This window comes from Primulina eburnea, chromosome 3, assembly GCF_022965805.1.
Source record: "Primulina eburnea isolate SZY01 chromosome 3, ASM2296580v1, whole genome shotgun sequence".
NCBI lineage: Eukaryota > Viridiplantae > Streptophyta > Magnoliopsida > Lamiales > Gesneriaceae > Primulina > Primulina eburnea.
Window position 1 is genome coordinate 18,767,405 of NC_133103.1, and position 25,512 is coordinate 18,792,916.

At 37.2% G+C, this 25,512-nt stretch overlaps 2 protein-coding genes across 2 annotated transcripts; one reads left to right on the forward strand and one right to left on the reverse strand.

The window, feature by feature from the left end:
- The first annotated feature begins 1,378 nt into the window (after window positions 1-1,378).
- On the forward strand, window positions 1,379-7,834 carry LOC140827188 (nudix hydrolase 16, mitochondrial-like). Its single transcript, XM_073189806.1, has 4 exons — window positions 1,379-1,760; window positions 3,122-3,236; window positions 4,129-4,212; window positions 6,534-7,834. The coding sequence occupies exons 1-4, from the start codon at window positions 1,690-1,692 to the stop codon at window positions 6,804-6,806; spliced, it is 543 nt and encodes a 180-aa protein (XP_073045907.1). The 5' UTR covers window positions 1,379-1,689; the 3' UTR covers window positions 6,807-7,834.
- Window positions 7,668-13,979, reverse strand: LOC140827187 (transcription factor-like protein DPB). Its single transcript, XM_073189805.1, has 9 exons — window positions 13,018-13,979; window positions 12,320-12,399; window positions 10,623-10,666; window positions 10,253-10,315; window positions 10,021-10,167; window positions 9,797-9,865; window positions 9,553-9,651; window positions 8,564-8,634; window positions 7,668-8,133 (listed from the first exon to the last, which is right to left on the reverse strand). Exons 1-9 carry the CDS (start codon window positions 13,284-13,286, stop codon window positions 7,929-7,931), a joined length of 1,047 nt encoding a protein of 348 aa, XP_073045906.1. The 5' UTR covers window positions 13,287-13,979; the 3' UTR covers window positions 7,668-7,928.
- Window positions 13,980-25,512: the final 11,533 nt, after the last annotated feature.

The following is a 25,512-nucleotide window of genomic DNA, read 5'->3' on the forward strand; positions in this document are numbered from 1 at the left end:
AATATTGACAAATAGAGCTTCGGACTACCGAAAAAAAAGAAAAATATTTATTTATAAAAAATATCGGAAGAAAAAGTCATCCTGGCTACTGCCGGACGAAGCAACACATGACTCCGCTTGTGTATATACGGGGTTGAAAACATTCCTCGTGGTATTATTTGGTGTGCTATATTTTATTGATTGCAGGCATGAAAAGTGGTTTATGACTCAGATGCATGTAAGATTACTTCCAACTAACGTTTGAATGTATTCCATCACTAGCCAGCCCACTTATATTTACTTAAAAGATATATCTAAGACTTTATGATAACAAATTTCGGACAATGTTAAATATGAGATTCTTATAATAATTAATTTTGGTCTTTCGATCATATCCATTTTTTTTATGAAATATCATATGTAACGTGATACCCTAAGGTATGGGCCCACTACCCCTGGCTCATCCCAAGCCCAAGTGGAAGACAAGCCCACCAAGGGCTCAGGTATTCTCCTATAAATACCAGGTTTGAGTGTTCATTTGATTCATTCACTATATCGTTTTCAGCAGCACCCTTAGCTGCTCCCCCCATATATCCTCAGTCTCTGACTTGAGCGTCGGAGGGGCTACGCCAGGACACCCTCCTGGCCTCCTCTTAACGATTTTATTTGTGATTTCAGGCTCAGTGTAATTTCAGAACCTGCGTCTGTACTAGTGACACTTGCTGGAATCGGACCCTAATTTTCCCGTGAGTATCATAACGAAATAGAAATTTAAACATAGAATTGTTGTAAAAGTAAAAATATGCGCAGAATTCTACGGATCCGGTAATGATTTTCAAGATTTCTTATGAGTATACAAAAGTTATTTTTCTAGGTTTTTCATACGAAAAGCAAGATTTTTGTCAACATCCAAAAAATAGGCTTTGTTCATGTTACTTATATATGCAGTATCCTTCTTAATTCAACACTTGACACGTGTGTTGAGTAGATAAATCATGCTCACTGATTCAACCATTATGTATTGATGAGTGGTCGTGATTCATCACTCAACATATTACACGGATGATGACACTACCTGTATAGATAGTATTTACCAAGCCCAAAATATAAATTGGAATTTGGAAATATGTGGAGTTTTTGGCTTTTTGCCATTGGATTTTTTTTTATTTTTTATGGGGAAAAAAGGTAGTTCTTCGAGCTGGAATGACGTGGCACTAACGGCTCAAATCATGAAAGCTTCTTCTTCTCATTGTAAAGTACAAAACTGTCCTTCAAAAAAACCCATACTGTCTACGAAGGGCATAACCGTCATTCAACGCACGTGGTGGAAATAAGGGAGAATAATATAAATAGAGTATTTATATAACCGACCTCCCAAACTTGACTGAGGATTCCAAATTTCCCAAAAAACATGCTCCGATTCATTCGCTGCACTCTCCCCCATTAACTCACGTTAATTTGTCTACCCTTTTTCCTAAAAATAGGTTTTCAGAAAGCAATGAGAAAAATTTCGGTTCTTTTTTGGAGAAATTAGACTAGAAATTGAGGATTAATGCGGAGTTCTTAATGCCGTTTGTGATAGATAGATATATATATCTATCCCTTTTCATCAATAAAGGGCAGATTTTGATTCTTGTATGCATACATGCAAAGGGGCAGATTCAAGCTTCCTACAAGTTTATCGTTTCTTTGTTAATCATTATTGGATAAATGTCTGAATTGGTGGCTCGAACTGGCCGGCACCAGCAGCGTTATGAGGATGGTTACCGCCTCATTGCTGGGTATTTTTCCTTTTGTTCACCATTTCGTTTGTATAATATGTACATGCATGCATATTTTGACGTGTGTTTGATTGCAAGTGAGTTTTGCTTCTATTTTTTCAGCTTGGAATTGGTTTTGGACGTTTCCTGGAAATTTCATTGATTCGATTTCAAAATTGGGTTTTTGTTCGATTAAGGAAGTGTGTAACTTTTGGGTTTTGAATTACGTTCGTTTGATTCTCGGGTATTTTTTGCTACTGGGTTTTGTTTAGTCAGGAGAAAATGTTGATTAAACTATCTGAGACTTGAACTTCATGCATATGTGTTCAAAGGGGAATATAGATGGGGAAATGCATGTAATATAGAACCCAATATTTTTCTATCCTTTTGTTTTGGCTGATATCTGTTGTTGTTAAAGCTTTAATTTTTCTTGTTGTTAATTGATATCATGCTCACTCTCTGTACCATGTTAAGATTACGATAATCTTGTTCTTTAATTTAGTTTTCTCTTGATAATTTTGCGATTTGAATACCTTTTTGGTTGTAGAGAACATGAGAAGTTAGAGAAACGGATTCAGAGTTTCATTTTCATATGTACGTGCCATTTTGTCACCCAGAGACCAACTCCACAGGTCTCAAGTTTCGTTTGGTATAATTAATAGGCTATTATGCTAAATCAACAAAAAAAGTTAATTTATTCTCAACCTTAGAAATCTGCTAGGGTGAAAGAAGCTCTCTGAGCACTTTCTTCAATGTGTGTGACCATTTTAAATTTTGAGAACTTGGTTTCTTGTCTGACAAGCAAGATGAATCATAAAGAATGTGAATGTCCATGTTACACGCTTGAAGAGTTCTTACATGCAGAATCAACAGTTGATGATACTATCTGGGATATTTGACTGTGTATGTATCTTAGACTCATATTACAAGTTGAAACATTTTAAGCTTAGAGTTAATTAGCAAATTGCTGGCTACTATTGATTATGTTTTGTTTATCAATCCTAAGTTTGGAATGATTTCCACCTATGCTTTGATAACGGTGGATGAAATTTTCATCGATGTTCACGTGCTACTGTCTTCTTGTGTGCATGAATATACTTAGAAGGAAGTGCCCTCAGGGGTGAACCTCTATTGATATTTCCTGCAGTTTGTCTTACCTGAACTGATGTTCTGAATATATTAATAATGGATAAGAAGGCAAAATAAAGTTTCAAAATTCTCCCTTAATCAGAGATTGTGACAATTCACATCATCATGCATTATATCAATTCTATACGTGTACTTTCTCCTGAAAACTTTGCCATATTTGTCCTGATAACTTTGTTCATATGTAAACACATGCACTATAGTTTCTCATTTCTGACTTGTACATTCTTTCTCAGGTGTATTCCATTCAAATACATATATGCGGAAAACAATGGAGGTGATTCATCTGAGATGATAGTTGAAGTACTGATGATAAATTCTACTAGTGGACCTGGTCTTCTATTTCCCAAGGTGTGAGTTGTGGGCGCATCATCTAAATAGTTGGAAGTGGAAACATGAAGGATTTTGAAATGTCTTTTATGGTTTATAACATTCTTTTGTTGCTGATAAGTTTATACTGATTACATTTTTTATACTTCTATTGATAGTATACTAGAAAATGCTTTAGACAAGAAGATTGCAGGAAATCTCAGACTTTTTTTACTTGTAACGGGATGTAAATACTGAGAGACAGTGAAAGCATCTTATGAACTTTTTCTTCGTCGATCTAAACTTTTGCTTTGTTTGTTTTAGTTGATAGTTAGTCGAACCTTTCTTGGAGCAAGCCTAGAGTGCCTTTTTTGTATAGCTTTGACTCATTATCCTAGAAAATCTGAAGCTAGTTTTATTTTCCATGAGTTTAACCCACATACCATTTTCTCCTGTCATTGCAGCATATATTATGTTCATAGATAAACTATTTTTTGAACACAATCATATTTGGAGAAGTTTTAAGGATTAATTCTTGAAATGAAAATGGTTCAAAAACTACTACGTCAGTTATTGAATATTATACTGAGAATTTTTTGCTTATATACACGCATTTGTTTGATCTTTCTTAGGTGTAAATTTGCTACGTATCCATGCCAATTATCCTGTGAATCATGTGATTAATAAGTTGAATTAATGATAAGAATTTTTGTTGATGGTCGGGAAAAATTTTTTGAATCATTTTAACTGAAATTTGATGAATAAGAGGTATTTAAATAAATCGTTCAAAAACCCTGGAAACCCGTGAATCAATTCGATTGAGACATTCTTTTTAATTTTAACGTGCGCCTCTGAACTATGTGAAATTGTGTACATAATAAAAATGATTATGACAATGCTACCATCATTGTGCTTGTTCTGTTTTTCTTTACAGGGTGGATGGGAGAATGACGAAACAGCTGAGGAGGCAGCAGCCAGGGAAGCCGTAGAGGAGGCTGGTGTTCGAGGGGATTTAATGGTAACATATAATGTCAATTCGTTTTTTCTCTTATGCTTGTTTATCATCTATGTTTCTCTGATCTGAGGTTTTATATCTGCATGATTATGATTTGGTTTCTGTTTTACTTTAGCAATGCCTCAGTGTTGCATATAAAGTGACGTGCTGTACAACAATGAAGTAACTCACTTATATGATCGTAATCAACACTAGATTTTGAGTCCAAGAGCACCAACCACCCTGGTAGTGTCTTTGTTGGTGGATCCAGGTGTTTAGAACATAGAAAGCAAGTATATCACATTCTAGGGGAAGCAAAACAATTTTCTAAACTAAAGCCAATTAGCGCTTGATTGTACTTATTTTATTGGTTTTCCCATTATTGTTCGGACATCAAAGTTCTACAACAGTTAGGTGTTGACAGGATTTCCTGCCTAATAAAGCCTCAATCTTTTCCTAACATTCTTTTAAGTATTTTTTTTCTAGACATGAGGTTCTGGAATTGCTGTTAATTGTTTGCGTGTTTTCAATCTCGATTGTTTCTAATCAGACTGTCCGTAGCTTGTTTTCCTAAAGTATTCATACATGATGACGCTGGTGTAAGGGTTTTTAATATCATTTAATTGCTGAAAATTACTGCTACGTGATTTTTTTTTCTTCATTTTTGTGTGTGTTTCATTCCTGGCTGTTGAAGTCTGGTTGTTGAAGACCATATTGTTAATGTTCCTCACTTGTTTAATATAGATCAGCTTCTGTGCTGGCTGCTTATAAATCGTAAAATTTGGTTGGTTATTTAATAACGAAGCAAGACTTAGGTGTTACTCAAAATGAATTACGGTGTCGAATTAACAGTCTGGTAGCACTTTCTTATGGCCTATAAATCATGGTTGAACACTTGAACTTAATTGAAATTGACTTCATTACTTGAAGCTAAAAATTCCAGCTAAGGCCTTTTCCGAACCACTGACGTAATCATTAAATCAGATTACTATTCTGGCATTCTATTTTTTTGAAAATGGGTGTAAAAGTTCAAAACCATGTACATCAGGTTCGAGATGTTTGGTAATATGGGTTAAACAGGCTTCTGCACTATTAATTAGATAATGAAATTGCTAGTTCTAATGTGGTTAGTGCCTGTGGGCAGTCTTATATCCAAATGTGATGGAATTGAGAAGCATGCTATTGTTGTTATCAAAGGAATATTCCTAGAGTGGTGCTATTGAACCTTGCTGAAAAATGTTTTACATATTTACTTTTGTGATTTAGGCTTGGTTTGGATTAGAAAATGTAGCTTAATAAAATTCTTTATTATTCTTGGCTTTCGAAGTATTAAAAAAAAAAAAAGCAGAAGCAACTTTCATATTTGGATACAGGATATAGCAATGAAACTGAGTTTTTTAAAAAATTTAAGTTGCAGTAGAAGCCCTAGAAACACATCTTTTGGTGGGTAAACGTTAACACAAAAGAATAAAGATTAGTTCTAACCGGAAAACTGTAGTAAGTAGTTATTTCGGTATTTTTGGAAATCAACTCGTACGAAGAACTTTGTTTCTTGTGGAATTGGTGGCTTACAACATAATTTAGGCCTCAGATGTTTGAATAAGGAGGAAAGGTTAATTCGTAATTTATTACCTTTACGCTAAGGTCATTGCTCTTGTGAACCTGAGGTGTTGGTATCCACTTTAATGTTATTTTTACAAGCCATAAGCTAGACAACGAAGAAGCCAAACCTGTAGGACTTCTAATGAGAAATGTGAAAAAATTTGGTACACATTTTGTTGCTGGTGGCTATGAATTGTTTATGATTTCACACTAGTTGCTATGTCTCTTCTGTTGCGCTGTGCAACACATCATAAATCAACCCATCTAGGCAAGAGGACGTCAAGTCACATTTTGATCAATATCATTACCCTTGAATTTGGTGGAACATCTTGTTTTTCAGTAAATTAATCCTAGAATGCGTATTCCTTGTAGGTACAAGCACCGTCATTTTTTTACTTTTTTTTATATTATTTCCCTGATACATAAACCACCTACTGCCTTTGTTGTCAGCTGGCGTGCCTTATTTTGTTTAATGACTTGGAAAGATCATATTCGATGTTTTATGACAAAACTTCTCATTGTACATCTAAATTAGTGCACCCCACCTCTGTAAGGCCCACAGCTTGGGTTGCTTCTTGAGCTTAGGCACTGGCGTCTGCGCGGATGACCCATCTAGTAACCATGAAGAGCTGTATGATCACGATGTATTCTCTATTTTTTTCTTGTCCTGTTCTCCTGCAATGTGGATAAAATGACCTTTCTCATAAAAAAAAATCTTAAAATTATGCATTGTTTTATTTCAGCATTATCTGGGATGCTACAGCTTCAAGAGCAAAACGCTGCAGGATGAATACAGTCCAGAAGGTTTGTGTAGAGCTTCCATGTATGCTTTGTATGTGGAGGAGGAACTCGAGTCCTGGCCAGAAAAAAGCCATAGAGAAAGAAGTTGGCTAACCATTCCTGAAGCCATTTCCTGCTGCAGACATGCTTGGATGCAAGAGGCGGTCGAAGAAGGTTTCTTAGAGTGGTATGCTGATGGCATGGTTAGAACATTGCCAGAAAAAAGTACTTGCTAGTTTGAGAGTTATAGAGCATTGAAGCCTCTACAAAGTGGAAGTTAGATGCAAATATTGGTGCTATTTAGGTGTTCAGAGATTCGGTAGGATGGAGTATTGGAGTTACAAATTCGCCATACTTAACGGCAATGTTTATTTAATAACTTTACAAACCGATTGATGCCTGATTATGGCAAAAAAAATTGGTTAGCTGGTTCATTCATCATTTGGTGGGGTCTGTAGACTTGTTTTGCTATCGACGCTAAAAAATATTCGATACATAATCATATAAAAGTGTAAAACACGGTACCCTTTTTAGGACACTTCAAATAACTTAGATTTTTGAGACACTTAAAAAAATTAATAGAAGTTAATCTTCTATACGAACAAATTTTGAAAAATAGGAAATATAAGTGTTTGATATTTTCCAAGGATATATACTTTTGGCAGGAATTCTCTTTGAGTGAATTAATAAAACCGGAAAACAACCAGATTAGATACTGAGATTCATCCTACGGAGAGCTAAAATACTTTGTGCAGACTCCAAATATTAAGTGCATTTAGACCCCTAGACGTTTTTGCAGTACCCTTCCAACTAAATACCTCCTTTTAAGGCTGAAGACACATTCAACACTCCGTGGACAAATTAATGAAAAATCAGATACCAGAAGAAACCCAGCTGCATAGAAATACTTGTAGGTGATCTTTAGTGCCTATCAAGTGGATGACCCACATTTATAAAAAAAGGTCAAATCTGACTCATCTCTGTCATCGGTACAAGTTCTTGTATCATGTATTATGTATATGTGGTGCGGTGCATCTTTGCACAAACACAAATGATACGGATATCCCAGCTATTGCCAGTATTGAGAAGGAAAAGTATAAAACAACAATTAACGATACAACATAAAAGATAACTTTGACAAAATATATATATATCTATAGATGCCAAGAGCTGAAATGTGAAACCTGGATATGATTCTATGACCTAATCAAAATGCTAGTTGGCCAGAGAGCAAAAAGGAAATCCTAAAACCTTCCATTCCTATGGTTGGATGAAAAATTCTCGAGGTGGTGAAAAGTTACAAATGAGCACATGATTCAATTTCATATTTTTACATGATATACAGATGGAGTGAGAAGCTAATGCTCATGTTTAATACGTGCCTTCAAAATTCCAGGAAGGGGAGGCGAGGCAGGAGGAATGGCCGGAATGTTTGATGTTGAAGGATGAGGGATTTGAGGTTGATAATTGGGCACATGGGAGCTCTCCCTTCCATCTCTTGGTTTTCCGCAAAAATTCATTGCTTTGAGAATGTAATAATCATCATGTAGCTCAAAAGGAGTGCTGCAGAGAAATGAAAGAATCTCTTGCGTTAGAAACATTAGAATCTATTGTTTCCTTAAACATGTTCATTCAACGCAGTGGGGCCACATAATTTTGCAAGGTTAATGCAATCCAAGCTTGTAAAAACCCAGAAGAAATATGCAATTAAATTGCTTGGGGGTACGAAATGTGTTATAAAAATATACATGCACCGCATTGTCTTTTGTAGTCACCCAAAACATTCACTTAAAAGTTAACGCATAGCATGCAACAGAAAAGATGCAATTAAATTGCTTGGGGGTACAAAATGTGTTATAAAAATATACATGCACCGCATTGTCTTTTGTAGTCGCCCAAAACATTCACTTAAAAGTTATCGTATAGCATGCACCAGAAACTTTCCTTCAGCTAATTACATACTCAACACAAATGTATGGAATAATTGCCTTACCTATTAAAATCAAAATGCACCAACTGCATATCCTCTGATATTTCCACCTCCACTGTGGCATGAGGACGAGTCTATAATTTTAAAAAAGCAAATATGAGAATGATATCCAAAAGTGCGTCTTAGATCTATTTCAAACACTAACAATCGTGAATAATTAATTATCAACAGGATGTTTATCAACGATAATGAAAACAAACCCAACGAAAAATAAAAACCACAAGCATGGGTCTATATTATCACAGTCATATTTTATCTTCATGTATGTGCAACTAGGTCAAAAGCTTCTCCGAATGTAGTATGCCATTTTACAAAGAATATTTATTAGAAATACAAAAGAAACTAATAAATTTCGATGATGCTCTTTACATTCACTGTTTGAATTTCCCCTTCACCTTATGCGAATGAATTTCAAGGTTGATGATAGGAAGTCCCCATAAACGTCAAACATTGGGAAAAAACCTTAATACATATGCTACACTATCGATCCTATTTAATACAAAGAGAAGCCAAGAAGAACCAATCATGAATGTACCAATTTATTTTGGGCAAGAGCCAAAGGGGTAGAATAGGTTCAGGCACGGGGTGTAAGGTGAGTTAAGTCAGATCAATCTGAGCTAGCGATATTTTGAGCTGGAGCTGAAATGTTGTTCATGAGCTCCCAAGCTCAAAAATAAATTTATATTTAAATAATATACAGTAAAATCAATATTTCTAATATTATGTATGTAGTATTAATATTAATATTAATTAAAACTAAAAACTTATAAAAACAAGTATTAGTTTTATATAGAGCTCAGAGTGAACATATTATTTATGAACAGATTTCATAAACCCAATTTGGGAATATGAGCTGGCTCACGAGCCGAACAAATTCATTTTCAGCTTGATGAGCTTGAACTCGATTTTGGTCGAGAAACATCACAAAATTAAAGAGTCTTTTTGGAAAATCATGCGCCCAATGTTGACATAGAAATAACAATCAACTCTACCTGAACCAAAATAAAAGGCAATGCCACTCCACCACTTGGAGTGTTTCCTGAGCTATATAGTTCTTCATTCCGTCGTATCAGGTTTTGAAGGCCGATATACTGCAGCAAAGAATTCGAACGAGGGAAATCGAAAGAAGTGATACGATGGACAAAATCATAATAAGTTACACATCAAGTAACCAAATTCCCATGAACCTCAATGAAGCAGCCGGTATACACTGTATACACAAGAAAGAAATCTTACTTGTTCCTCAAGCTCTTCCAAATATGCTGCTTTCTTTTCAATTCGACTTCTAAGTCCGAGACTTTCAGTCTGCAATCAATTTATTCCATTGAGATGAATTAGCGCAGGCTAATGTGAATAAAATTTATTTCGCACAGTGGGAGTGAATCTGAAAAAACTGGCCCATTCATGTGATGAAATGGAAAAAATAAAGAGCATTGTAAAAATAAGGAATGGAAATCCACCTTAAGTTCTTTGATGTCATTCAGACTAGTCCGAGGTAGACCCTTCCATTGAATTTCCTTTTTATCTTTAGAAATTATATCCATTGCCATTAGCACATTTAAAGCATCATATACCCTTCGACGTATGTTTTTCTCATCATATTGTTGCTGCCATACGGTCATATTTAAAGCTTGGACAACAGGTTTTGCAGCAAAAATGATACAAAAACAAAGGTCCAAAACTGCAACAAACCTGATCTGGAGATGTTACAGAATTGTTAGGATCTGCAAATTCAGCGACAAGTTCATCAGCGACCTGAGGAGACATATTATTTGTCAGAATCAGATATAAAAGGATAAAGACATCAGAACAGTGATTGAAAAGGTGTAAGTTGCAGGCGTAAACCACCATACGGCACTACAAATTGGTAAATGTCAAATAAATACAAATGTAGACAAATAGCAAATGACTCCAAACATCTAACATTTCCTCTAAATATCAACATCATGACAATAGGATATCAGGAGTAATACCCAAATTGAAAAAATCCGCCCAGGTAAGAGAAATTTTGCAATTAATTTTAACATAAAGGGAACAGAGGGAATTTACATGACCATCTGACCTCATTATATGTAGTTCTCCCTTTGCTTTCCACTTTCTCGCACACTATCCACAACGAAGACAAGATTAACCATTATGCAACCCAAATAAAGAGTACATAATGCAATATGATTTTGATAACTCATATGCCACAGTAATAGCCAAAACTTGATTTATGTTTTTAGTTCAACTATTATCTCCTACAGTTAAAGACTATTCCCTAGTATAATTTCCTTTTGGAACCACAAAGTGGTTATGACATAATTATTTTTTAAGATTTCTTAAGAGTGAAACACAGCAAAATCCAAACTTATCAGTTAGTCCACACCCTTAAGTATAGATAACCATGTCAGATTTTATGCTACATACAGCTGAATAGCAGTCAATGCTTTGCGATGAGCATAAATGGAAGACTATTACCGGTTAATTCACAAGGCAATTAGAGCCCATAACGCATGGAATGAATTGATTGTTCCTTCGTAATCAATTCAGAGAAAGCGAGTATACATATTTAGAATTGAAATCCCATTGGTTCTCTAGTCCTACATCATACAAAGTATCAATTTGAGGAAGGCGAGTAAATTATCAATTCTAATCCCATAAAAGAGGCATGCAGATCTTGTTATAATTCTGTATTTACAAAGTCCTTTCTAGCTTTTCCCTCTCAACAATGTGGTAGAGGACGAATTATTGCCTACACATGAAGGTTTGATCTCCGATGATAAGTAGGAGGTAAGGTAATCATTAGTCTATGAAGTTAAGCAACCAACATAACATAATATTAGCCATTGTATACTTGATATTTTGGCTCTGGCTAACATGACGACTAATCAAGACCTCATGGAAACCTTGTTACACTTTACGGTTACCTAGTTACCTCTTGTTCTCATGTCTGCAAGGAATCATACAGTAGATAATTTAATTGCCTCATGTGGCCCACACAAAATCTGCCAAAAAGCAATGCCTGCTGCTACCACATTTGTGAGTTATGTTTGGATTGCAATTTAAGTGGATTGCAACTTAAGTAATACTGCAGCTTGATGTTTTATCACTTAACAACCCTGAGACTTCACATTTCTGCTTAGGTGCAATGTACAAATTTTGTAAGCATGGGTAGAATGGGTTTCTGGAAGGCTAGATGTTTACTGTTCAGGAATCAGGACTAACTAGCCTAAGAAGTCCAAGAATAATATATCCCACAAGATAACGAAGTTATCTTGTGACCGAAGTCCCGACAACTCTTTGTCATCCCCCACTATTCTACTTGCGACAATTGGAATGTGGCCCGAAAGATAATGATTTTGTAGTATTCAATATGATATCACACTTCATGTATTCTGTGATTGTGTGAAAAAGATACATGCACAAGTAGATCATGTAAATGTATAGTAGTCACAACAATCCATAATCATACATGTGGAGGTCAAAAGGATGAATTACTGTTCGCAAATTATTGCGTACAAATTTCACAAATATATGGTTTCAAGTTAAATTTTGCTTTGGCTTCCGGAATTTGACTTATTCTTTGTCTTGTTTATGTAATCAGTAATCTTAAAAAGAGGAAGGTACTATGTTAGTTATACACCATCGGTTGAATGCAATCACGCCAGACAACTACCTACTTTTAATAAGTTAGAAATGTTCTTTGTAACATGCTGCATATGTAACAATATCAGAAAGAATGAAACGGAATAAGAACATAATATGAGAAACAAAAACCTTTCATGCTAAACTGGCGAAGCCCTCGACCACCCTTATCACCACCAACAGCACGTTGACCTCTCTTCTTCTTCCCTTTGCTGTTTAAAAGAAGTATGATCAATTACAGTTTAAAGGGAAAAGAATATTCTCACAGTCGGAGAAGGCATTCACATTTGAAAACATTCCAAAGATTCTTCTAACTGTGAGTAGTGATCAGCATTTCTTTTCTAGTCCCATGAACTACCATAAGCTCAATTATTGGCACGCACAATGTTAAAAAAAAAACTTTTCTGTTCCATTTTTTTTATGCAGAGGTATGAAATATAGTGATCCCAATGCTCATACTACAGATAAAATGAGCCTATAGACCACATTAGTTTCCCGGAGACCCGGACCCCTAAATCTATGATAATATGCTGCATTAACCCACAACCTATATTTTCCTTTTCCTAATATGCTGCATTAACCCACAACCTATATTTTCCTTTTCCTAAACTCCTCAGATGCGCATGGTTTACAGCATTAATTGCATATTAACAAGGGCTTCTTCTCACTTTGACAATTCTGCAATGTTTATTCTTTGACGTTTTTATTTGAAACTATAAATCCCCAAAACTAATCAGCAAGATTGAAGAGATTTTGAACCACAATATACTAGCTTTAATGGCTTCTGGTCTGAAGCGCAATGAAGTGAAATGAAAGACTCAACGTCTCACCCAGATGTTCCCTGAGATCCAGCATCGTCTCCTTGGATATCAAGATTGTTTAACTGAAGGCATGTGCTCTCACTGACTGGAGTTGCCACTGCAGACTCGCTTCGGCTCGAGGGAGAACCCACACTACCGCTTGTCGTTCTAGATTGACCAGAAACAGTGGTTCCCCATGACCTAGTAGCTCCTCCACCAGCACCTAAAGAAGCAGTTGATAGGATCCTATTCCCATCGGCTGGATTACTATTATTGCTGTTGGTGCTACGATTCACCATTTCCCCAGATAAGCATGCAGAGATTCAAAATACAGCGACCAGAATGATAACTCGCAATTTATGAAAATTGCGAGTAAATCTAGTCAAAATGAAAATCTTAGGAATCCAAGAAGATCTTGGTTTCGAGAAGAATAACCCACAAACTAGATTATACAGAAGAACCAGCAAAAACCTAGGAAATTTCAGAAACACCGTACAGCACAGAATCCAGAAATACAAAAGGCCGCCACAAAAAAATCTGTGCTTGAGGATTTTATCCGAAAACCCTCGAAAACTCACAAAAAGGAAAAAAAAACAAAATAAATCCAAAGACAAACCCAGGTCAGCACCACGCCAAAAAGTAAAATTCTTTGAAGGGGCTATCAAATTTACCCATATTAAACATCAAGATATTACGGGTTCTTACAATTCCACGTCCACTAACTTACAACTGTAAATTGTAAGTGCTACGACCCAAAAAAATTAAATATTAGCTCGGTCACTCCTCAAACTCCTTTTTCCGCATAGTTTTTCAACGTACAACCAAAAATCAAAAGCACTAAGCCTAAAATTTGTGAAACTTATGGTTAGGTTTATGAATCAAAGAGCGGAATGAGAAGGAAGAGGGGCGAGTTTCTTGATCTGTCGAAGAAAGTGGAGGAAGCGTGCGTTTACAGGCTCGTCTGTGAGGAAAAGAATGAGGGAGGGAAATCATTTTCTCTTTTTCCTTTCATAAAAATTATATTAATAATTAATATTTAATAAAAATATAATATAAATGTTTGGGTTAAATATTGTTTAATTTCAAGGTCGTTCTTGGGTAAAATGGCAATAAACTTTTGGAAATTTTTTTTATTTTCTGTCTTTTAAATGGAAGAAAAATTATATAAATTGATTATTTTTATTTAACAAGAAAGCTAATGGGTATATTTGTGTTAGTCATAAAATTGCGGAGCGTATCAAGAATGTGTTCGTGTCAAGTGTAAAATGATATGACTTTTATCATCAAATGATGTATGTCCTAATTTGATTTCTCTCTCTATGACTTCAAAGTTAAGAATTTGGTTGAGAAATATAGTAAAAACTAGTACAATCACGCACGCGTTGCGTGTTTGTACGATATGTTTTTATAATTTATTTGATTTATATTTAAATGAGGATCAAAATATATTTATGAGAAATAATGAGTGACTACATTATAATTTTGATATATGAACTAAAAAATAAATTAAAAAAGAATAAAAAAGACCCAAGCAAAAATTGAACCTACAACCTCATGAATAAGAAACATAGGCTTTATCCAATAAACTACATGTGACTTGTTTTTATTTTTTAACACTTTATTAATATATATAATTAGTAATGTAGAGATTGGGGGTGAAGGGTATTTTAGGTATTTTAAGAAACAGACCAAGGAAGTTACTCTAACATACTTAGCCTTAATAAATAGTAAGAGATTGTAGAAGAAATCTATGAACAACATTAAATTTAATTATATTATTATGAAATTGAGCGACATTTTACAATAAAGCTGAAAAAATATGTCAAAAATTAAAGAAATTAGACTACTGAAAAATGAAGCCTGATAAAAATAGAATTCCTCAACATTATGTGTGAAGAAAAAAAAAAGAAGATTATTAGCCGTTAACTATTGCAAATCCGATAGAAGGTAGGGGTGTCAATTCGGATGGGTTGGGTCGGGTTGAGCAATAGTACTATCCAAAAATTGCCCAGCCCGAACCCAGCCCGAACCCGAGACAACCCAAAAACTCTCAGCCTGAACCTGAACCCGAATCAACCCGATCAACTTATCAACTCATATAACTCGATTTTGAATTTTTTAAAGAAAATTAAATAAAATTCAAAAAATAATAATAATATTTTAATTTAAACACACAATAACAAAAGTTCCCTCATATATATGATTTAAATTTGAAAGTCTAATCGTAGAAAAATAAATTATATTTACTAAATCAAATAAACAATTATTTAAAAAATAAAAAATGTTCAAAATAAATATTAAATTATGAAAATTTATGATATAAAAATAAAATCGTTTTTTCCGAGTCAGCTATCGGGTCCAACCCGATATGACCCGAACCCGAAAACTCAAACCTTTTTTTTTTATGTTGAACTGTGTCGGGTTGGTGGGTCGTGTCGGATTTGACACCCCTAATAGAAGTGAAATATATTATTTAATATTACTATTTAAACATGTCACACAACTTACTTCATTTGATTATTTGTTATTTGTTAATTATTGTATTTGTAGGGCCCTTAGCTCCTAATCGTTATTACAATGCAATCTGATTATGGTTAATTAATCACAGCGGAAAACGATTTTAATTTTTCTTTACAATGAGCCCAAGTCATTTTATTTTAATACTAAAAATAGTATCTCATCTCACGTCATAATCATGCTCACACGTAATCACAACCAATCACATACAAACATCTCATATCCTCGGGACATGCCCCGGTATATAGATACATATACATATATACTGGGAACAAGACATAAACATAAACCTCAGCCCAAGCTGTGGCTCCCACCAGAAGTACCCTCTCCGGTCTCCTGATATCCTGGAGTACCTGCCATTGTCCACACACAAAACAACAACAGTCCCCCTTGGGGGTGAGCAAAGCTCCGTATGGAGCAACCAATCATATATACCACAGATATCTAAACAATGATATATGGTATGCAATGCATATATGTCGTGGAGGTATCAGGTCAAATGCCCATCCACTGAGCACATGTCAAAATCAATCGAATCGCTATCAAATCAAATCAATGCTCGAGCTGGCACACCGGCCGATATGGGAATACACGTATGATAGCATCGGCAAAGCGCCATCAAATCCCACATCTCATATCCAATCATATGGGGCCACAATTGTCTATACTTTACGGGTCATATAATACCGGCATAGCGATTGTATTCACAAACCCCGGAATCCAATCCAATCATATCAAGGTATCCAAGGATCATAGCTCAACGTCCATGTCATGTATCGATGTATGCATAAAATGATTTGTGTTAACAAAACATTTATTTTATACATTGATATCTCAATCTCAATGTCATGTATGCCACATCAAATCATCAAATAGGCACATAGACACGTATTCCAATCCAATCAATCCAATCAAACTGACATATATCATATAATACAGATACCTGTCGTATGTTACCCGGTCGCAACATACCTCAATTCTTCGTTCCGGTTGATGTAGCTTGAATATATCAGTATAATACTTTATCTACATCAATAACATACTCATTCCAATCAACAACATACTCCAAAATCATTAATATGAGTTTCAAATATCATTTGAAACTTCAAAAATTCATATCAAATTCAAATCTTATCATAATTCAATTCGACTTCGAATACGAGTTTCTTGTCGGTTATTCTACTACATATCAGAAATTCAACTTCAAATACATGCTATTCCAGCACTTTGATATTTCAAGCTGCTGGAACTAGAAGAAAATTACCTCAGTCTGAAGCCCTCGACGCGACGATTACAAATATATAATTTGTTTCGCGTTTAGACAGCGTTTCAAAGTCGATTTGTAAGAAAGAAAATCAATTTCTCTCGGTTATTCTCGAAGTGTAGCGAAGGAAATAAAGAAAATGAGAAAGAAAGCTCATTCTTATCACTCCACCGCTCTCGCGCTCGGGCGGTAGAATTCTCGCGCCCGAGCGCGAGACATTCTATCCCCGAGTTGCATTTATGCCGCGCTCGGGCGGTAGAAAGTTACCGCTCGGGCGCGGGGTGTTCTGCCCGAACACTCAGAATTTTCAACCCTGGCGCTCTGGTGGTAATTTTCTACCGCCCGAGCGCGAGACATTCTGTCCCCGAGAATTATTTACGCCGCGCTCGGGCGGTCAAAAATTACCGCTCGGGCGCGGGGTGTTCTGCCCGAACACTCATAATTTCAACCCTGGCGCGCGGGCAGTGATTTTCTACCGCCCGGGCGCCACATGTTCTGTACAAATATACACTTTTGTACTATATTGGCGTCCGGCCTTTCAAATCAAGTTCGTACAACATCAATTCATATACAATATTCATTTTCTCAATTTCATGGTCATATTATACATCCAATGTATAATCACATATCAAATGCATGAATTATCGATAATCATATAAGATTTACGATAATACGATACACGGTCCTTACATTTCTCCCCCTCTTAAAAGATTTCGTCCTCGAAATTTCAAACATCTCTATATACATAACATTGGTAAACATACATATGTCACCAGTTATAGTACATATCAAAACTAAAATCAGAATAAGGATCAGAATACATCGAATACAATGGAACAGATGGACTAGCATCAAATAAATGTGGATACGATTCTCGCATTTTGTTCTCCAATTCCCATGTCGATTCTTCAATACCATGTCTGGTCCATTGCACTCGAACTAGAGGAATTGATTTATTTCTCAGTATCTTTTCCTTTCGATCCATAATGCGAACAGGTTGTTCGACATAGGAAAGAGAAGGATCCAGTTCAACTTCATCAGGTGCAAGTACATGTGATGGATCCGTTCATATTTCCTTAGCATAGAAACATGAAACACATCATGAATAGCAGATAGAGCTGGTGGCAATGCCAATCAATACGCAAGATCACCAACTCGATCAAGAATCTCGTATGGACCAACATATCGAGGAGATAACTTCCCTCGCATGCCAAATCGAACAGTGCCTCTAAAGGGAGATATTTTCAAGAACACTCTGTCACCTTTCTGGAATTCCAAGGGTCGTCTTCGTTTATTCGCATAGCTCGTTTGACGATCCTGAGCATCTTTCATCCGCTGTCGAATTAACTGAACCTTATCATTCATTTCCTGTATCATTTCAGGTCCAGTCAATTGTCTCTCACCAATCTCATCCCAGAATAACGGTGATCTACATCGTCTCCCATATAGAGCTTCAAACGGTGCCATACTGATACTCGTCTGAAAGCTATTATTATAAGAAAATTCAACCAATGGTAAGGCATCTTGCCATCCCATTCTGAAATCCATCACAACAGCACGCAACATATCCTCTAAAGTCTGAATCGTACGCTCAGTTTGGCCATCAGTTTGAGGATGACAAGCAGTACTCATAGCCAAACGCGTACCCATCGCTTCCTGAAAGCTACCCCAGAATTTAGAAGCAAATCTGGGATCACGATCAGATACAATCGAGACTGGCACACCGTGCAGTCTCACAACATTCTCAATGTATAAACGGGCCATTCTCTTATAAGGATAAGTCCGCTCATACGGAATAAAATGTGCAGATTTCGAAAGCCGATCAATAATGACCCAAATAGCATCACAGCCCTTGGGCGAACGAGGTAAATGAGTTACAAAATCCATAGCAATACGTTCCCAATTCCATTTCGGAATTTCGAGACTATGGAGCAATCCTCCAGGTTTCATTCTCTCGGCTTTCACTTGCTGGCAGACAAGACATTTAGAAATAAACTCAGCAATGTCCTTCTTCATAAGTTTCCACCAGAATTGAGGTCTCAGGGTCAAATACATCTTTCGACCTCCAGGGTGAATACTGTATTTGGTACAATGTGCTTCACGAAGAAGGGCAGATCTCAAATCAGAATCATCAGGAACTACCAGCCGACCATTAAGTCGTAAAGAACCATCAGAAGAAATCTGAAATCCAGACTGATGTCCAGCAGATACCAGTTCTTTTGACTTTTGAATCTGAGCATCGCTTCGTTGGGCCTTTCGTATTTTATATATCAAATTCGGCTCAATTTACAATGTAGAGACAGTGACAGAATTCCAATCCGAGTGAAAAGTCCAGCCAGAAGTACAAATATCCTCGTGTACTTTGGCGACATTGACAGAAGCTAAAACAGAGTCATGAACTTTACGGCTCAGGGCATCCGCAGTAACATTCACCGATCCAGGGTGATATTGAATCTCACAATCAAAATCCTTCAGGAGATCCATCCACCTGCGTTGCCTCATATTCAAATCAGATTGAGAAAAGAGATACTTCAGACTCTTATGGTCCGAATAGATAACAAACTTTTCTCCGTACAAATAATGGCGCCAAATCTTCAAAGCGAACACAATGGCGGCCAATTCAAGATCATGAACAGGATAACGAGTTTCATGAGATTTCAATTGACGAGACGCATAAGCAACCACTTTGGCATGTTGCATCAGAACACAGCCCAAAACTTTACCAGACGCATCTGTGCACACCACAAATCCTCCGGTACCTGAGGGAATAGTAAGCACAGGTGCTGTGGTCAATCTCGTCTTCAATTCAAGAAAACTAGCTTCACATTCATCTGACCAAATGAATCTCTGATTCTTCTGTGTCAGTTGAGTAATAGGTTTAACTATCTTGGAAAATCCTTCAATAAAACGACGATAATATCCAGCTAAACCCATGAAGCTACGGATCTCAGGAACATTCGTAGGTCTCGGCCAATTCAATACAGCTTCGACCTTCGCAGGATCAACAGATATGCCATGTCTCGAAATGACGTGGCCCAGAAATACCACTTTGTCCATCCAGAATTCGCATTTGGACAATTTGGCATACAAATGACTAGTACGAAGAGTTTGAAGTACCAATCTTAGATGTTCAATATGCTCCTTCTTCGATTTCAAATACACAAGAATATCATCAATAAAAACAATAACGAATCGGTCTAGATAATCTCGGAAAACACGATTCATTAAGTCCATAAAAATAGCAGGAGCATTCGTGAGACCAAAAGACATAACCAAGAATTCATAATGGCCATACCTCGTACGAAAAGCAGTTTTGGGTATATCTTCGTCTCGAACTCGTACTTGATGATACCCAGAACAAAGATCAATCTTCGAGTATACAGAAGTACCTTGAAGCTGATCAAACAAATCATCAATACGAGGAAGTGGGTACTTATTTTTCAAAGTAGCCCGATTCAGCTGCCTATAATCGATACACATTCGCATAGTACCATCTTTCTTTCGAACAAATAAAACTGTAGCTCCCCAAGGTGATACACTCGGTCGAATATATCCCTTATCAAGAAGATCCTGTAATTGTTCTTTCAATTCTTTCAATTCCAGGGGTGCCATGCGATAAGGAGCTTTAGAAATAGGCACAGTCCCCGGCACAAGATCAATACTAAACTCAACTTCTCGATGAGGAGGAAAATCAGGAATCTCATCGGGAAATACATCCGGGAATTCTTTCGCAACTGGAATCTCAGATAAAGAAGACTCCTTCTTCGAAATATCAATAGCGTAGATAAGATAACCCTCATCTCCGCTAGTCATCAATCGAGACATTTCCAAGGAAGATACCAATGGAATTTTGGCTTGGGAACCCTTGCCATAAAAATTCCACTTGGGTCCATCAATCGGTCGAAATCGAACCACTCCATGACAACAATCAACAGTAGCTCGATTTGTCGTCAAGATATCCATGCCAACAATACAATCAAAGTCGTGCATAGGGAGGACAATCAAATTCAGAAATACCACATTATCCTCATAGATCAGTACACAATTATGCACAACTTTCTCAGACAAAATAATCTTCCATGCTGGCGTGGCTATCGACAAAGTATCATACAACGGGGTACACTCAATATCGTGAGATGCAACAAATGCATGAGATATGAATGAATGAGATGCTCCTGTATCAAATAAAACACGAGCAGGATAATCGCAAAGCGTGCAAATACCTGCAATCACACCACCAGGTGCTTCTCTCGCCTGATCCTCAGTCATGGCGTACACTCTCACTTGAGGAGGAACTTGGGCACTCTGACCACCCGGTCCTCGATATCGTGGGACACTCGACTGCTGAAAAGATGGAACAGGAACAGCAGGTCTCATCATACTAGGGCCACCTCTAAATCCTGGCTGGGGTTGAGCAGAAGTCATACCCCTGTTCGGACATACTCGAGAGAAATGGCCTTCCTGACCACATTGATAACAAGTACCAAACATACCTCGACACTGCTCGATAGCATGTTTACCCCCACAATGGCTACAATAAGGAGCAATCACAGGACTCCCTCTCTGTGATCCACTTGAGCTCGAAGAAGACGAAGAAGCAGAGCCAGTCTTCTTGAACTTCTTACCCCTCGGTCGCAAAGTAGGCTGCTGAGCTGACACCGGACGTGGAGGAGTATACTGTGGACCTCCTCTCCTAAGTCCAGCCTCGGCTGCCTTAGCTAGTTCAACTGCCTCTGTGTAGCTGGGAGGCAATCCAGAAACAACATATGTATATAAAGCAGGATGTAAACCATTTACAAACCTGTTATATTTTGCCCTCGCATTTCCAGCTATGTGAGGTGCATACTTCAGTAACGTAGAAAATTTCGAAGCATACTCTGCAACAGTCATCGTTCCCTGTTGCAGATTATTGAATTCATTCTCCTGAGCAGTATAATAAGAAGGAGGGGAATACTGCTCCAAAAACTGGGCCTTGAAGACATCCCATGTGACTTCAGTCCCGGCCTCTTTCAATCCAATCTCAGCGGCTTCCCACCAAGATTTAGCTCGGTCTTTCAACTGATAGAGAGCAAGTTTCAGTCTCCGAGCCTTGGAATACTCAACAATATTAAAAAAGTGCTCGATATCCTTTAGCCAGGCCTCAGCTCTTTCAGCACTCTCAGTGCCAAAGAACCTCGGTGCTTTCAGATCCTGGAATCGAGCCAACACAACATCCATGGACAATCCTTCAAATTGCCCAACAATCCTCGCAGTTTCATTTGTGTGATCCATCTACATATCAAAAGATGAATATCACAATTCTTATCAATTTCATAATATCATCACCTCATATCATCAATCTCATCAGATACTTACTCAAATCATATCACATAAGAGCAAGTAATACAAATAAGTCAAACACATACGCACAATTCATTTGTGCCTATTCAAGTGTACACAAGACTCAATAGAGCATTCCCAGCTATGCTCTGATACCATCCAGTGTGGGGCCCTTAGCTCCTAATCGTTATTACAATGCAATCTGATTAGGGTTAATTAATCACAGCGGAAACGAGTTTAATTTTTCTTTACAATGAGCCCAAGTCATTTTATTTTAATACTAAAAATAGTATCTCATCTCACGTCATAATCATGCCCACACGTAATCACAACCAATCACATACAAACATCTCATATCCTCGGGACATGCCCCGGTATATAGTTACATATACATATATACTGGGAACAAGACATAAACATAAACCTCAGCCCAAGCTGTGGCTCCCACCAGAAGTACCCTCTCTGGTCTCCTGATATCCTGGAGTACCTGTGAAAGGATCGGGAGAAGAGTGTTTAGAAGGGGGGGTTGAATAAACACTGCTCAATTAAAATAATTCTTCGACAAACTGATTTCAGTTGTATTACAAACTGAATCTAAAAATATTCTTTCGGTCAACAACAATCAGTTAAATTGAACAAACAGTTGCGGAAAAACTAACTGACTGAAGGATAGAGTATCTAACTAAAAATAATAACTGAAGGTAATAACAACACAATTTGTTTCTGGATATTCGGAGATTTGAACAACTCCTACGTCACCCTTTCTATCACGCAGATAGGATTTTCACTAAAAGACTTTGATCAAATACAAATCAATATACTGACCCACTTCAGTTTGGACTTATCACTTTGCCAATACTGAAACTCTTAGCATACAACACTTTTACAGATCGTAACTGATCTTAGCACAATTTAGAAATTCTATCAATCTATTACAATGTGCTATAAAAGCTCAAGAACGTAGTCTAGAATACTACTGATAAAGCTGATAAGCGTGAACTTGATTTTCTGAGTGTGAGCGGATATTTTAGCAGCGTAACAGCAAGTAAGATAACTGAGAATGCGATGGTGCTTCAGCTGCTGCCTTCGACTATTTATAGGCTTCCCTTTCAACGGTAACATTAAAGATATTTGAATATTCTAACCGTTGATTGCCACGTCGATATATCCTGACAATAGTACACTGTTCATTTCTGAAATGCGGCGAGCCACTACCAGTTGCAGATGGCTGTACTATATGTCGGTTGTCGCTGTCAGCTGATGACGTGTACAGCTGAGAGATCAGCTAGTAAAGATCAGTTGACAAAGAAACATACTTTAGTTGAAGCGGTCAGTTGACTGATGACGTGTTCAGTTACGCCGATCAGTTGGTCCAATTCAGTTGCTAGAATCAGTTGGTCAATCTTTTGTCAAACGCCGGAATTTCGTTTTCAACAATTTCTCCCTTTATGGTGTTTGACAAAACTATAGAGAAAATACTTGACTGAATTCAAAGTAGATAAAATAATATGGTGGTTAACTGAATCAACTGAATTCTTATTTCTTCAAAATAAATACAATAGATACTGCGCCTATTAGTGTTTCTTCTGCTGCTCTAAGATCTCTTTTATTTCTTCCTCTTTTTTGTCAAACTGTTCCATCTTGAGAGATATCTTCCCAACATCAGTAGAAAGGAGCTTGACAGAGGTTAAGATGTTATCGATAGCAGTAGTCATAGAGAGTTGTATCAGTTCGACTTTTCTTGACATAATTGACTCCATGCTGTCGACCCGTCGGTTAATAGAGTTTTGAGTAGCAGTCAAGCTTGAAATAATTCCTCTATTTTTCTGAATGTCGTTGACGGCGAAAGAGTGAGCGGAAACAGCAGATTTAATATCCTTCAAACTTTTTAACGATTCCTGATTATCTTCCAACTTCAGAGTATGCGAAAGTTGAGTGTTCTGAATCTTCGAGATGGCAGAAATCAATTGACTCATACTATCTTGCATATTTTGAACCTCTTCAAAAATAAGATCAAAATCTGCGGAGGATGGAGGATGAGATTGTCGAGAAGTGCTGGGTTCACTTGTAGTGTGTTCAGACATAATCAAGGCTTGATCAGTCGAGATTGTTTCAGCAGCGTCTCGAACTGAAGTATCAGCAGTAGTAAGTTCTCCTTGATCCCGTGGTGGTGAAGGAGGGTTTGGTTCAGCAGATGGTGACACAGCAGAAACTGGTGCCTCTAAAGGTTGATCAATGGAATTGACTGGCACATCAGTTGAAGGAATTGAAGAATCAACTGGCACATCAGTTGAGATAACTTGATCAGTTGAGGGATCTGACTGAACATGTTCTTCGGTAGAAATAAGTGCTTCGGGATGGATTTGATCAGCAAATGGATCAACTTTGTCAGAGATGGGGGCGCTGATATGTGATTCTTCCACAACTGCCTGAATGACTTCATCGATGTGCGAAGGAAAGCTCAGTATCAATATACATTTGTTGTTCAACAGTGGGTGAAAGAGGCTTATCATGAGCTGGCTCTTCAGTTGGAACAAGAGCTAAGGCTGATGATGGTTCTGTTCTTTCAGAGGGAGCTTCCTCCAATATTTCCTCGTCATCATCATCAGAATATTCTTGATAGAGAACCAGTTCTTGATCCATTTCCCAGAACTTGATTTGGGAAAGCAGTCCTATGAGATCAGTGTCGAGCTGAGTGATTACAGCTTGATCAGCGTAGGTAGTAGGACTGGTAGGTAAGTAATTTGCCTTTAGCTTGGCAACAATTTGACCCAACTTCTTTGCTCTGGTCTGATCAAACAGATAACTTTTCCATTCCATGGGTTGAGCAATCGAGGCAGCTTTGACTGTCCTAAGCACAAAGGCCTCCAGCTTGATGAATTTGCTCAGTTCAGATTTCTTTCTCAATTGCTTGGCGAAGACTTCAGTGCGGTAAGCTGTCCAATCCTCATAGGACTTAATTTTTGATGCAGCAAAACTGTTAACTTTCGTCCAAACAAGATCAATATGAGTCTGAATTGAATTGGAGGGTCTGGACTCTGCAATCAACTTTCCTTTCCCATTATCAGTACTCAAAAGATGAGGAATTTCCAGTCCTGTTCGAGTGGATTCCACCTGCTCTACAAATTTTATGCCTTTAGGTCTAGCAGGTGCCACAACAGGAGGACGAGATATCTGGATCAGAGGAGCTTTGATCCTAACTGATTCCTTTGTGGTATTAATTGAAGCTTCTTGTGGAATGACCTGCAGAGGAACTGCTTCTATAGGCTGCTGATCAGTCGAAGAAATCATTGCGTCAATGGGAATGGAGACCTCCGAAATAGTTTTAACCCTTTGGGTTCTTGGTTTCTTCGTAATCTGTGGAGATGGAGTCTTTTCTGACTCAGATGTACTCAACACTAATTTCCTTTTGGTGGCCTTCAGTT